This window comes from Mandrillus leucophaeus, unplaced genomic scaffold, assembly GCF_000951045.1.
Source record: "Mandrillus leucophaeus isolate KB7577 unplaced genomic scaffold, Mleu.le_1.0 Scaffold2, whole genome shotgun sequence".
NCBI lineage: Eukaryota > Metazoa > Chordata > Mammalia > Primates > Cercopithecidae > Mandrillus > Mandrillus leucophaeus.
In genome coordinates, this window is record NW_012102031.1 from 955,267 (window position 1) to 967,902 (window position 12,636).

Consider the following 12,636-nt stretch of genomic DNA (forward strand, 5'->3'; position numbering starts at 1 on the left):
AAAAAAAAAAAAAAAAATTAAATAAAATAAATAAATAAATAAATAAATAAATATTTTAAAAGAAGCATATATTGGTGTTAGAGGGAAATATACAGGCATTTGATTAGAAAAGACTGAGGGATGTAAAAGAGGAAAGAGTCAAAGGTTCAGATGTTTGCGCAGAAGGATATCCAGGTCCTACAGTAGACACTGACCAGGTAGCTGGAAGTTCCAGCCAAGAGTTTAGAAGAAAGGACAGGGCTGGAGACATAGGCCTGGGGGTCATGGCCATGACGTGGCAACTGAGGTTCTGGGAGTGGATAAGAAAACAAGAAGGCAGAGAAGAGAGGGCTGAGGATAGAAACCTGGGTCATTTAGGTTATAAGAAATACAAGGGCAGGCTGGGCGCAGTGGCTCATGCTGTAATCCTAGCACTTTGGGAGGCCGAGGCAGGCGGATCACGAAGTCAAGAGATAGAGACCATCCAGGCTAACACGGTGAAACCCCGTCTCTACTAAAAATACGAAAAAATTAGCCGAGCGTGTTGGTGGGCGCCTGTAGTCCCAGCTACTTGGGAAGCTGAGGCAGGAGAACGGTGTGAACCCAGGAGGCGGGGCTTACAGTGAGCGGAGATCGCGCCACTGTACTCCAGCCTGGGCGACAGGGCGATACTCCATCTCAAAAAAAAAAATTAGCTGGGTGTGGTGGCAAGCACCTGTAATCCCAGGTACTCAGGATGCTGAGGCAGGAGAATTGCTTGAACCCAGGAGGTGGAGGCTGCAGCGAGCCGAGATCACACCACTGCCCTGCAGCCTGGGAAACACAGCAAGACTCTGTCTCAAAAAAAAAAAAAGAAAAAAAATTAGGGCAGCCAAGCTAACTGTTTTGAAAATAGAGGTAGGGAGAGAAAACAGGACTTTCCATGAACTTATAGGGCTGGATGCCAGAACGTAAGGAGTTGAGATCCTGGGAATGGAATAGCTGTGGACTAAAGAGAATGGTTGTGTTCTGAGCACTTACTGAGTGTCAGGGCCTACATTTCGTTAACACCTTGTAAGAACAGTATCATTATCCACATTTTACCAAAAATGAAACCAAGTCTCAGAGGGATTAAGTAATATCCCCAAAGCTACTCAATTTATTAAGTAGCAGAGCTGAGATTCAAATAGACATCAGTCACCTCCAAAGCCTGTGTCCTAAACTACCTTTCTAGGCACTAAGCCACCGACTTCCGAATTTGCCTAAGGCTTGAAAGGAGGAGATGGGCCGTTTAGCTCAAAACGTTTCTCTTCCGCCAGACACAGCTAAGCAGGTGCCACAGTAACAATGGTCCAATAACTCTTCTGCTTTTAACACTGGGGCTATTTTGTCTAATGTAAAAGAGATCATTCTGAGACCAGTCGGGCCATCATGGCGAAATCCCATCTCTACTAAAAATTAGCTGGGCGGGGGCCAACTACTCGGGAGACTGAGGCACGAGAAGAGCTTGAACCCAGGAGGCAGAGGTAGGCCGGGAGTCACTGGATTCTAAACCCAAATCCACCACTCATTTCCTATTATTTTTGCTTGTTTGTTTTGTTTTTTGAGACGGTGTCTCGCTCTGTCACCAGGCTGGAGTGCAGTGGTGTGATCTCAGCTCACTGCAACCTCTGCCTCCTGGGTTCAACCGATCCCTCTGCCTGAGCCTCCTGAGTAGCTGGGACTACAGGCCCACACCACCACAACCAGCTAATTTTTTTTATTTAGTAGAGATAGAGTTTCACCATGTTGGCCAGGATGGTCTCAATCTCTCGACCTCGTGATCCACCTGCCTCAGCCTCCCAAACTGCTGGGATTACAGGCATGAGCCACTGTGCTGGGCCTCTTACATTATTTTTTAACTTTCACTAGCAGGTAGTCACAGAGTGGCTTAGTTCAGAGGCAGTCTCAGGAGCCTGCCACTCTCCTCCTCTCACTACAGAACCAGCCAAATCTGGTCCCTGGCTGTTTAAGCTGGTCTAGAAAAGCTCCCAAAAAGAGAGGGTCTGGGCAATGAGGTTAAGTGTTTAAAGAGTACTGGGAAATGCACCTAAATTACTGGTTCAGAGTGGAACCAGTAAGAAAGCCTCCCATGAAAAGAACTACTCAATTCAACCTCCTTACATGTCAGGTCCACTGCTTGTTCCGGCTCCATCAAATCCAAAGCCAAGGCCTCCAGGTTCCTGAAGTGCTGCTGCAGCACGGGGTTCTCAAAGCTGTCACTTCTGTTAAAACAATAATATAACCCAATTGAAACATGACAATTTAAACACTGAAAAAATAAGAATAAATAAAACCACCTGAAATACTACAGGTCCGGGGTGAGCTGAGAAAAACACCCCAAGTAAAACAGTTGAGGTCAGGTGCAGTAGCTCATGCCTGTAATCCCAGCACTTTGGTAGGCCAAGGTAGGCGGAATGTTTGAGTCCAGCAGTTCGAGACCAGCTTGGGCAACATGGTGAGACCCTGTCTCTACAAAAAGTTTAAAAATCAGCCAGGCATGTTGGTGCACGCCTGTGGTCCCAGCTACTCAGAAGGCTTAGGTAGGAAGACTGCTTGAGTCCAGGAGATCGAGGCTGCAGTGAGCCATGATCATGCCACTGTACCCCAGCCTGGATGGCAGAGTCAGACTTCGTCTCAAGTCAACTTAAAAAGCAAACCTGGCTGGGCACCCTGGCTCACGCCTGTAATCCAGCACTTTGAGAAGCTGAGGCAGGCGGATGGCTTGAGCACAGGAGTTTGGGACCAGCTGGGCAACATGGTGAAACCCCATCTCTACAAAAAATACAAAAATTAGTCAGGCGTGGTGGTGCAAGGCTATGGTCCCAGCTACTCTGGAGTCTGAGGTGGGAGAATCACCTGAGCCCAGGAAGGTCAAGGCTGCAGTGAGCTACGATAACACCACTGCACTCAAACCTGGGTGACAGAGACCCTATCTCAAAATAATTAAAATAAAATTTTTTTAAAAAATGGTATGTGAAAAAAATTATGTTTAGTGTCCCATTATGCAGCCTTTGAGAGTTGGTCTATTATATATGTGAGAGGGAATGACTTGAATTACTTAATCATTCTTTTAAGCCTGTAACAATTTACACTAGATTTATTTACTTTTGCTCATCGTGGAATAACACAAACAAGCAAGGAGAAGGGCGACTAAGAATCCCGCTATTTTTTTGAATTTGTTCAACCAACTAATCTGGCTAAGTACAGCACAACACAACAACCACAAAATCCCAGAGTCTCCAATATAATAAAAGCTTCCATTATCTATATGGCTTTCAAAAAACTATTAATAACAAGTAGTCATCTGTCAGTTTGCTGAAGAGTAGTGTCATTCTCTTGGCCTATGCCCAAGCTAAATTTCTAATAAGACTTTCAACTCCAGAGGCAGTTCCAGAAGGTCTGAGATTGACTCACCTGTATGTGAAGCGAAGCTTCTCAACGATAGCCTTCATCTTGTCCACCTGCTCTGGAGTTGCCATGATTTTTTCAGTAAAGGGCATCTTCCTTTTATCATCAGCAAAGGGTAAAAAGACCAGCTGGAAACCTGAAGAAGGGAGATAAATTTTCTTTCATTTGACTTCAAGTGTTGCAGTCACTTGTTTCTCAGCTCCAAATTCCTCCTTCTATATCCTGTGGTGCTGGGGCCAGGGCCCTGTAGGCCCTGTTTCTCGAACTTCACCAGCTGGTTTTTGTTATTATCTGCCTAACAGACTCCCTCTGCATTTTCCAGAGGACTGCAAGGGAGGAAGGGTGCCCCTTCCTGTATACTGTAGATCCTTTATCCCTGGGGAATATGTTTGAAGAACCCCGCAGAATACTCGAAACCTTGGGCAGCACCAAACCTGACTGCCATCAATTAAAACATGTTTCTGTCCATGTTGTACATTCATACATTTAATATTTAACGTTTTTTTCTTTTTTTCTTTTTTTGAGATGGAGTTTCACTCTTGTCACCCAGACTGGAGTGCAGTGGCGCAATCTCGGCTCGCTGCAACCTCCGCCTCCCAGGTTCAAGCAGTTCTCCTGCCTCAGCCTCCTGAATAGCTGGGATTACAGGTATGCACCACCACACCCGGCTAATTCTTGTACTTTTAGTAGAGACGGGGTTTCGCCATGTTGGTCAGGCTGGTCTCAAACTCCTGATCTCAGGGGATCTGCCCACCTCAGCCTCCCAAAGGGCTGCGATTACAGGCGTGAACCACCGCGCCCAGCCTTCATCTTTTTTTTTTTTTTGAGACAGGGTCTTGCTATCACCCAGGCTGGAATGCAGTGGTGTGATCACAGCTTACCGTAGCCTCTACCTCTCAGATTCAAGTAGCCTATCAAGTAGCCGGGACTACAGGTGACCACCACCACACCTGGCTAACTTTTTGTATTTTTTGCAGAGAAGGAGTTTCACCATGTTGTTCAGGCTGGTCTCAAACTCCTGGGCTCAAGTGATCCATCTGCCTCAGCCTCCCAAAGTGCTAGGATTATAGGCATTAGCCACGGTGCCTGGCCTCCTTTTCTATTTTAACTAAGCACTTCTCATGTACCGTGGCAGTAACTTTTACAGTTTGAGGTGCAAGAGCAAAACCAGCTTGGGCCGGGCATAGTGGCTCACGTCGGTAAGCACAGCACTTTGGGAGGCTGAAGCAGGACGATCACTTCAGCTCAGGAGTTCGAGACCAGCCTGGGTAACACAGTGAGACCCTGTCTCAATTTATGTAAAAAAAGGAAAGAAAAAAACTAAGATGAATTTCTTTTTTCTTTTTTTTTTTTTTGAGACAGAGTCGTGCTCTGTCACCCAGGTTAGAGTGCAGCGGCGTGATCTCAGCTCACTGCAAGCTCCACCTCCCGGGTTCATACCATTCTCCTGCCTCAGCCTCCCGAGTAGCTGGGACTACAGGCACCCACCATACCCAGCTAATTTTTTGTATTTTTAGTAGAGACAGGGTTTCACTGTGTTAGCCAGGATGGTCTCAATCTCCTGACCTCATGATCCACCGGCTTCAGCCTCCCAAAGTGCTGGGATTACAGGCGTGAGCTACTACACCCAGGCTTTTTTTGAGACAGAGTCTCGCTCTGTCACCCAGGCTGGAGTGCAGTGGCACAATCTCAGCTCACTGCAAACTCTGCCTCCCAGGTTCACGCCACCACACCCGGCTAATTTTTTGTACTTTTAGTAGAGATGGGGTTTCACCGTGTTAGCCAGGATGATCTCGATCTCCTGACCTCGTGATCCACTTGGCTAGGCCTCCCAAAGTGCTGGGATTATAGGCGTGAGCCACCACGCCCGGCCACTAAGATGAAATTTCTTTTTCCTTCTTAACAATTTTGTGGATAGAAGGCTCCTTCTTACCGTATATCTTAGCAACCTCAGCATATGATATTTTTTTCTTCATTAAAGTCAAGATCTCTCATCTTTTCATTTAAAAGAAGCACTTTATGACTTTCTCTTTAGTATATCCAAATTGCCAGCACCACACTTGTGCTTTGGGACCATTATTAAATAAGGTGACCTGAACACAAGCACTGTAATACGTATTACACCTTGACAGTCAATCTGATAACCAAGACAGCTACTAAGTGACTAACCGGTGGGTAGCATTTACAGTGGGAAGATGCTTAACAAACGGATGATTCCTGCCCCAGGTGGGATTGTGCTTTTAAACTTTTTCTGGAATTTTCCATTTAAAATTTTTGGACCATGGTTGACTATGGGTAACTGAAATTGCAGAAAGCAAAACTGTGGTTGTGGCCCTCCTGTATTTACTGTTCCTGTCTGTACTGCCCCAGCAGAGACCCTTTACCTGGCAGCAGTTGGTTCCAGTCTCCAGCTTTTTTGATACATCCAGAGCTAGCTGGACAGTGCCTCCTCCCTGGAGGGCTAAATCCCAGCTCCATGGGGGCCTCCTCTGAGCTTTACCCTCGCCCCTTTTTTCCTTACCCTCTACCACATGATAAATAAAAGGAAACAGGTAAGGGTTATCAGGCTGATTTTAGTTCAATTACTGGCTGGTTCTGGAAGGACTAAAAAATCTAGGCTCTGTAACTAACTGCTGCTACCAAGTGAAAGCCTTTGCAAACAATGCTGACCACACTGAGCAAACAGGAAGAAGCAAGTCCCTCACCTCTCCTCTGCCCTTTGGTCTCCCTCTAGCACCCACTATAGACACAGCCTGAGAGCCAGCCGTGAAAGATGAAATTAGGTCTGGATCATCTCAGCCTCAGCAGTGCAGAGCATAAAATGGTGAATTTGGAGCCGAGAGATAATAGCTTAGTAACTGAGCACTCCTGAACATGCTGAGGATCAAAGTTAAAACTACAGTAATGCATCTTAAATGTAAAACCACCCCAAAGGAAAAGTGCTCCAGAACACCCATCTTTGTAGCTAAGAAATATTAAATAGAAAGGTTAAATTACTTGCCCACGTTGACCAACTAACAAGCAGCAGAGATGGGCCCAAAACAAAAGCAAGCAGGCTTCCAGACACATAAGCACAAGATAAAGTCAAATCTGACTTTAAAATCCATGGTCTTTCTGCTTTACCTCACTATCTTGGCAAACCCCACGGTTGGTTTGTACAGGAACTAAACCAAACATCAGACATTACAAGGGTGCCAAACAATGGCTTTGGAAAGAAAGGCGTCGGCAGTGAGGTACCAAGAACTTGTGTCAGTAATCTGCAAACAGACCCCTAAGCAGACACTTCTCTATCCCAGCTGCAGATCAGCCTTGTATGGCTGCGCATGCTGTGCACCCCATAACTATATTTAGTGGCCTCATCTGTCTGTGCATTAAATTCACCCAAGAAAGCTAAAAAATAGACATTTTTAAGCCCCATTCCCAGAGACTATGATTCAGTAGGTCTGCATTAGCGGCCCATGGATGATTCCAAAGTATGGACAAGGTTCAGAAGCCCTGGAAATATGTCTGCCACATACCTGGAGGAGTCACCTGAATTTTCTGGTCATCCAACTCTTCGTCCTGTGGCACCAAAGCCACAAAATAAGGGGGGATGTTCCTGCGGGGTGTGTATCTGCACAATGCTGCAACCTCCTTCTCCAGACACTTGATGAGCAGAGCACTGAACAAGGTTGAGCTCCCTAGAAAACAAAAAGCCCAGTGACCAGCCTCCTAAAACGGTTTCCTCCTTTCTTCTCTTTTAGCCCTATAGTTTCTCTTCCATTTTCTTTAAAGGGCTTATTTTAATTTTATTATTTATTTATTTGAGACAGGGTCTCGCTCTGTCACCCAGGATAGAGTGCAGTGCTGCAATCACAACTCACTGCAGCCTTGACCTCCCAAGCTCAAGCCATCTTCCCACCTCTGCTTCCTGAATAACTGGGACTACAGTCATGCACCACCACACCCAGCTAGTTTTAAGAGTTTTTGTAGAGACAAGGTCTCTCTAAGTCACCCTCACTGGTCTCCAACTCCTGGGCTCAACTGATCCTCCAGCCTCAGCCTCCCAAAGTGTTGGGATTACAGGCATGAGCCACCACACCAAGCCTTTAAAGGGCTTATAATATCTCAACAGGTAAGGGTTGGAGGACCCCCAGCTGAGGGGAAAACGGGGGCAGCAGAGACACAGAAAGGAAAATTTTTAAAAGGAGTAAGAGGTTTAGAAGCCCCAAACATTCCACTTAAGAAAGGGAATTATGGCCAGGCATAGTGGCTCACGCCTGTAATCCCAGCACTTTGGGAGGTACAGGCAGGCGGATCACGAGGTCAGGAGTTCGAGACCAACCTGGCCAATATGGTGAAACCCCGTCTCTACTAAAAATACAAAAATTAGATGGGCATGGTGGTGCGTGCCTGTAGTCCCAGCTACTTGGGAGGCTGAGGCAGAAGAATCGCTTGAACCCAGGAGGCGGAGCTTGCAGCGAGCCGAGACCTCGCCACTGCACTCCAGCCTGGACAACAGAGCAAGACTGTTTTAAAACAAACAAACAAACAGAAAGTGAATTATTGGCCAGGTGAGGTGGCTCACGTTTACAGTCCCAGCACTCTGGGAGGCCAAGACAGGTGGATTGCTTGAGCCCAGGAGTTCGAGACCAGCTTGTCCAAAACAGCAAAACCCTGTCTCTACTAAAAATACAAAAGATTAGCTGGACGTGGTGGTGCGCGGGCCTGTAGTCTCAGTTGCTCGAGAGGCTGAGGTGGGAGAATCACCTGAGCCTGGGAGCTTGAGGCTACAGTGAGCCAAGATGGTGCCACTGGACTCCAGCCTGGGTGACAGAGTGAGACTGTCTCAAAAAAAAAAAAGTAAATTATTAATGTCAATTCACTTTTACTGATACTAGGTTAACGACATGACCCCAGTTACTAATGAAAACCAATTAAGTCAAATTTGGGGTGTTCATGAGCCGTAGCACAGAGGAAGAAAGGATCTAGACTGCACAAATAAACACAACGACAAGGTTCACATCCTCTTTAATTTCCAACACTAGAGAAAAAGTTGTGGGCTTATTTTGGTTTTGTTTGCTTTCTGCTCTCTTATCTGATGTTTCAAAGAATTACATGGGAAACTGTTTTTAAAAAGCTAAATTCCAGGCTGGATGTGGTGGCTCACGCCTGTAATCCCAGCACTGTGAGAGGCCAAGGCGGGTGGATCGCCTAAGGTCAGGAGTTCGAGACAAGCCTGGCCAACATGGTGAAACCCCATCTCTACTAAAAATAGAGAATTTAAGCCGGGCATGGTGGCATGCACCTATAACAACAGCTACTTGGGAGGCTCAGGCAGGAGAGTCGCTTGAACCCAGGGGACGGAGGTTGCAGTGAGCCAAGACTGCACCACTTCACTCCAGCCTGGGCAACAACAACAACAAAAATATATATAAATATAAATAAGGCCGGGCACAGTGGCTCACACCTATAATCTCAGCACTTTGGGAGGCCGAGATGGGTGAATCACGAGGTCGAGTTTGAGACCAGACTGGTCAAAAAGGTGAAACCCCATCTCTACTAAAAATACAAAAATTAGGTACACGTGGTAGCGGGTTCCTGTAATCCCAGCTACTAGAGAGGCTGAGGAAGAAGAATCATTTGAACCAGGGGGGCGGAGGTTGCAGTGAGCCAAGATCGGGCCATTGCACTCCAGCCTGGGTGACAGGGTGAGACTCTGTCTCAAAAATAAATAAACAAATAAATAAAAAGTAAATTAAAAAAAAATTATAAAGCTGAATTCCACAGTCCTCATCCGTGAGGCGGATGTTGCAGTGAGCCGAAATTGCACAACTGCACTCTACTCTGGGTGACAAGAGTAAAACTCCATCTCCAAAAAAAAAAAAAAAGAAATCTGTTTAACTTTCTTTATTCCCACATTTCCAAAATTTGAGCTTGAAACACTTTTGGTTTTTTTTTTTTTGAGACAGTCTCACTCTATCGCCCAGGCTGGAATGCAGTGGTGTGATCTCAGCTCACTGCAACCTCTGTCTTTCAGATTCAAGTGATTTTCGTGCCTCAGCCTCCCAGGTAGCTGGAATCACAGGCGCAAGCCACCAGGTCTGGCTAAATTTTGTATTTTTAGTAGAAACGAGGTTTCACCATGTTGGCCAGGCTCATCCTGACCTCAGGTGATCCATCTGCCTTGGCCTCCCAAAGTGCTAGGATTACAGGCATGAACCACTGCACCAGGTAGAGCTTGAAACACTTTCAACATACTCTATTAACATCTCCTGTACAGTGTCCAAGCAGTGCCCATTTACAAAGCACTGCTCCATAAACTGCACTGTGTGTTAGAGTCACTCATCCGTGGTCCACGCTACTTACCAATCACCAACGACTCCTCTGGGTACACGAACAGGGAGGGCCTCAGGTAATGGTGTTTCTTCAGCAGTACCAACGGTTTGAAACCCATGAGCATCAAACCTGGATCATCAAATCGTTTTAGCTCTTCTGTCTCCTCTTTCTCCAGTATAATCTGACGACTCCCATAGATCTGAAGGAGAAGAACAAGGATCACATGGGAAGGCTACATGGAGATGCAAAATAACTGTAAGATGATGACACTAGCAAAGTTAAAATCAGCTCTCTTCTAAGGAGCAGGAAGATGGCTCGCCTGGCATATCCTCCTTCTCCAACAGGGAATTAACATTTATTGAGTGACTGTAGGTACTTTATATGTCAACTACTTTATCTTCTGTAACAATCTTAAGAGGTAGATGTTTCAACTGTTTTAGAGTGGGATTGTGTTTATGAATAGCCACTGCACTCCAACCTGTGCAACAGAGTGAGCTCCTCTTTGCAAAAACAATAAAATAGGCTGAGTGCAGTGCCTCATGCCTGTAATCCCAGCACTTTGAAAGGCTGAGGCAAGACTGTTTGAGCCCAGGAGTTCAAGACCAGCCTGGGCAACATGGCAAGAACTATCTGTATAAAAAAATTAAAAGTTAGCTGGGCACAGTGGTACACACCTGTGGTTCCAGCTACTTGGGAGGCCGAGGCTGGAGGATCACTTGAGCCCAGGAGTTTGAGGATGCAGTATGCCAAGATGGTACCACTGTACTGTAGCCTGGGTACCAGAGCAACTCTATTCCCCCAACCCAAAAAAAGAAAAAAAAAAAATGAACTGACCTCCCAGCACCATCCCTGACACACAAAGCATACCTAAACCTATTTATTTATTATTATTATTATTATTTGAGATGCAGTCTCTGTCACACTGTCACTGGCATGCAGTGGCGTGATCTCAGCTCAATGCAACCTCTGCCTCCCAGGTTCAAGTGATTCTCCTGCCTCAGCCTCCTGAATAGCTGGGATTACAGGTGTGAGCCACTATGCCCAGCCCAAACCATATCTATTTATTAAATGAGAAGACCTATCTCAGGTACTGTACTAGATCTCAATGGGGGACGCAGAGACACACACATATAAGTTCTACTTCCAAGACAGGGCACAGTGGCTCATGCCTGTAATCCCAATACTTTGCAAGGCCAAGGAGGCTGGATCATTTGAGCCCAGGAATTCAAGACCAGCGTGGGTAACATGGTGAGATCCTGTCTCTCCAAAAAAAATAAAAAATAAAAAAATTAGCCATCTGTGGTGGCATGAATCTGTAGTCCCAGCTACCTAGGTGGCTAAGGTGGGAGGATCAACTGAACCCAAGAGGTTGAGGCTACAGTGAACCATGATGGCACACTGCAAAGATTATTATTTGTATTGTTTGGAGAGAGAGAGATGTATATATACACACACACATATATACATACATAAATAATTTTTTTTTTTTTTTTTTGGCACACTCTTCCCCAGGCTGTGCACCACTACGCCTGGCTAATTTTTAGTTTTTTTGTAGAGACAGGGTCTCGCTATGATGCCCAGGCTGATCTCAAACTCCTGGGTTCAAGTGATCCTCCTGCTTCAGCCTCCCAAAGTGTATGAGCCACCACATCGAATGATGTTTGTATTCAATCCTGGATATGTGATTAATAACAGCTTAGTACCAGATTCAAATTTGGGTTTTACGAACAAAAGAAGAACTCTCAAGGTTTTTTCAAACATACCGGATCAAGAAAAACTCAGAGACCAGAGATCTACTGCCTATGAATAAATCAATATAAAAAACTAGTTACTTCCGGCCGGGCGTGGTGGCTCAAGCCTGTAATCCCAGCACTTTGGGAGGCCGAGGCGGGCGGATCACGAGGTCAGGAGATCGAGACCATCCTGGCTAACACGGTGAAACCCCGTCTCTACTAAAAAAAATACAAAAAACTAGCCGGGCGAGGTGGCGGGCACCTGTAGTCCCAGCTACTCGGGAGGCTGAGGCAGGAGAATGGCGTGAACCCGGGAGGCGGAGCTTGCAGTGAGCCGAGATCCTGCCACTGCACTCCAGCCCGGGCGGCAGAGCGAGACTCCGTCTCAAAAAAAAAAAAAAAAAAAATTAGTTACTTCCAAAACGGAAGAGAAAATTTCTTGTCTTTTTCTCCTTCAAAGAGTAGGCCAAAACTCTCTGGCTTGAAATTTGTGCTCATGGGTTGAATCAAAACTAATATTTTAGTCATCTTATAGGCCCTAAACTTATGTAAAATGTCAGATTCTTCCACATTTTGCATAAAGGAAGGATGACTCATTCAATTTTAACTTTCGATGTTAAATCTCTCTATAGACTGAGCAAAGGTAAGAGGATGAGGAAAGACAAGGTTCTGCGTCCTGCGTCTTTCAGATGCAGAAAGGGAGATGTATGCCATTCCAAGGCACAGGAAAAATATCACTAGCAAAAATAAATTATCTCCCTAAAAAAACGAGTTCACGTCACACTTCATACTTTCCCTAACTCCTCATCTCCCTAATTAACTGTAAAGTATTTTATGCTATTGTACCTGAGGCAAGACTGTTAGACTGACAGCATCATGTACTGAGTGATGAAGGGGTGAGGTTTTCACTGGTATCTCTTTCAGACACTGGCCCAGTTTAACTTTCTAGCTATCAAAATATCACTGATCCAGACGCCACAGTCCCAAAGAGTTAAGTCTTTGTGTTTTAACAGGTTAGCAAGAAAGATGCACATGGTTCATTCAAGTGTGGTGGTGTTTACAACTAATTGATCACAACCAGTTACAGATTTCTTTGTTCCTTTTCCACTCCCACTGCTTCACTTGAGAAACAGAAAAGGGAAGGGGAGGGGAGGGGAGGGGAGGGGAGGGGAGGAAG

General features: G+C 45.6%; 1 protein-coding gene across 4 annotated transcripts in view; it reads right to left on the reverse strand.

Annotated features, from left to right (window-relative positions):
* The window catches only part of XRCC6 (X-ray repair complementing defective repair in Chinese hamster cells 6), a 37,880-nt gene that overhangs the window by 5,776 nt on the left and 19,468 nt on the right, over positions 1–12,636 (reverse strand). For all 4 annotated transcript variants that reach the window (XM_011978763.1, XM_011978766.1, XM_011978765.1 and 1 more), the window contains 4 exons: positions 9,757–9,925; positions 6,927–7,088; positions 3,415–3,544; positions 2,122–2,222 (listed from right to left, as the gene is read on the reverse strand). In XM_011978763.1, the coding sequence (XP_011834153.1) occupies positions 2,122–2,222; positions 3,415–3,544; positions 6,927–7,088; positions 9,757–9,925 (562 nt within the window). The remainder of the gene's footprint in view (positions 1–2,121; positions 2,223–3,414; positions 3,545–6,926; positions 7,089–9,756; positions 9,926–12,636) is intronic.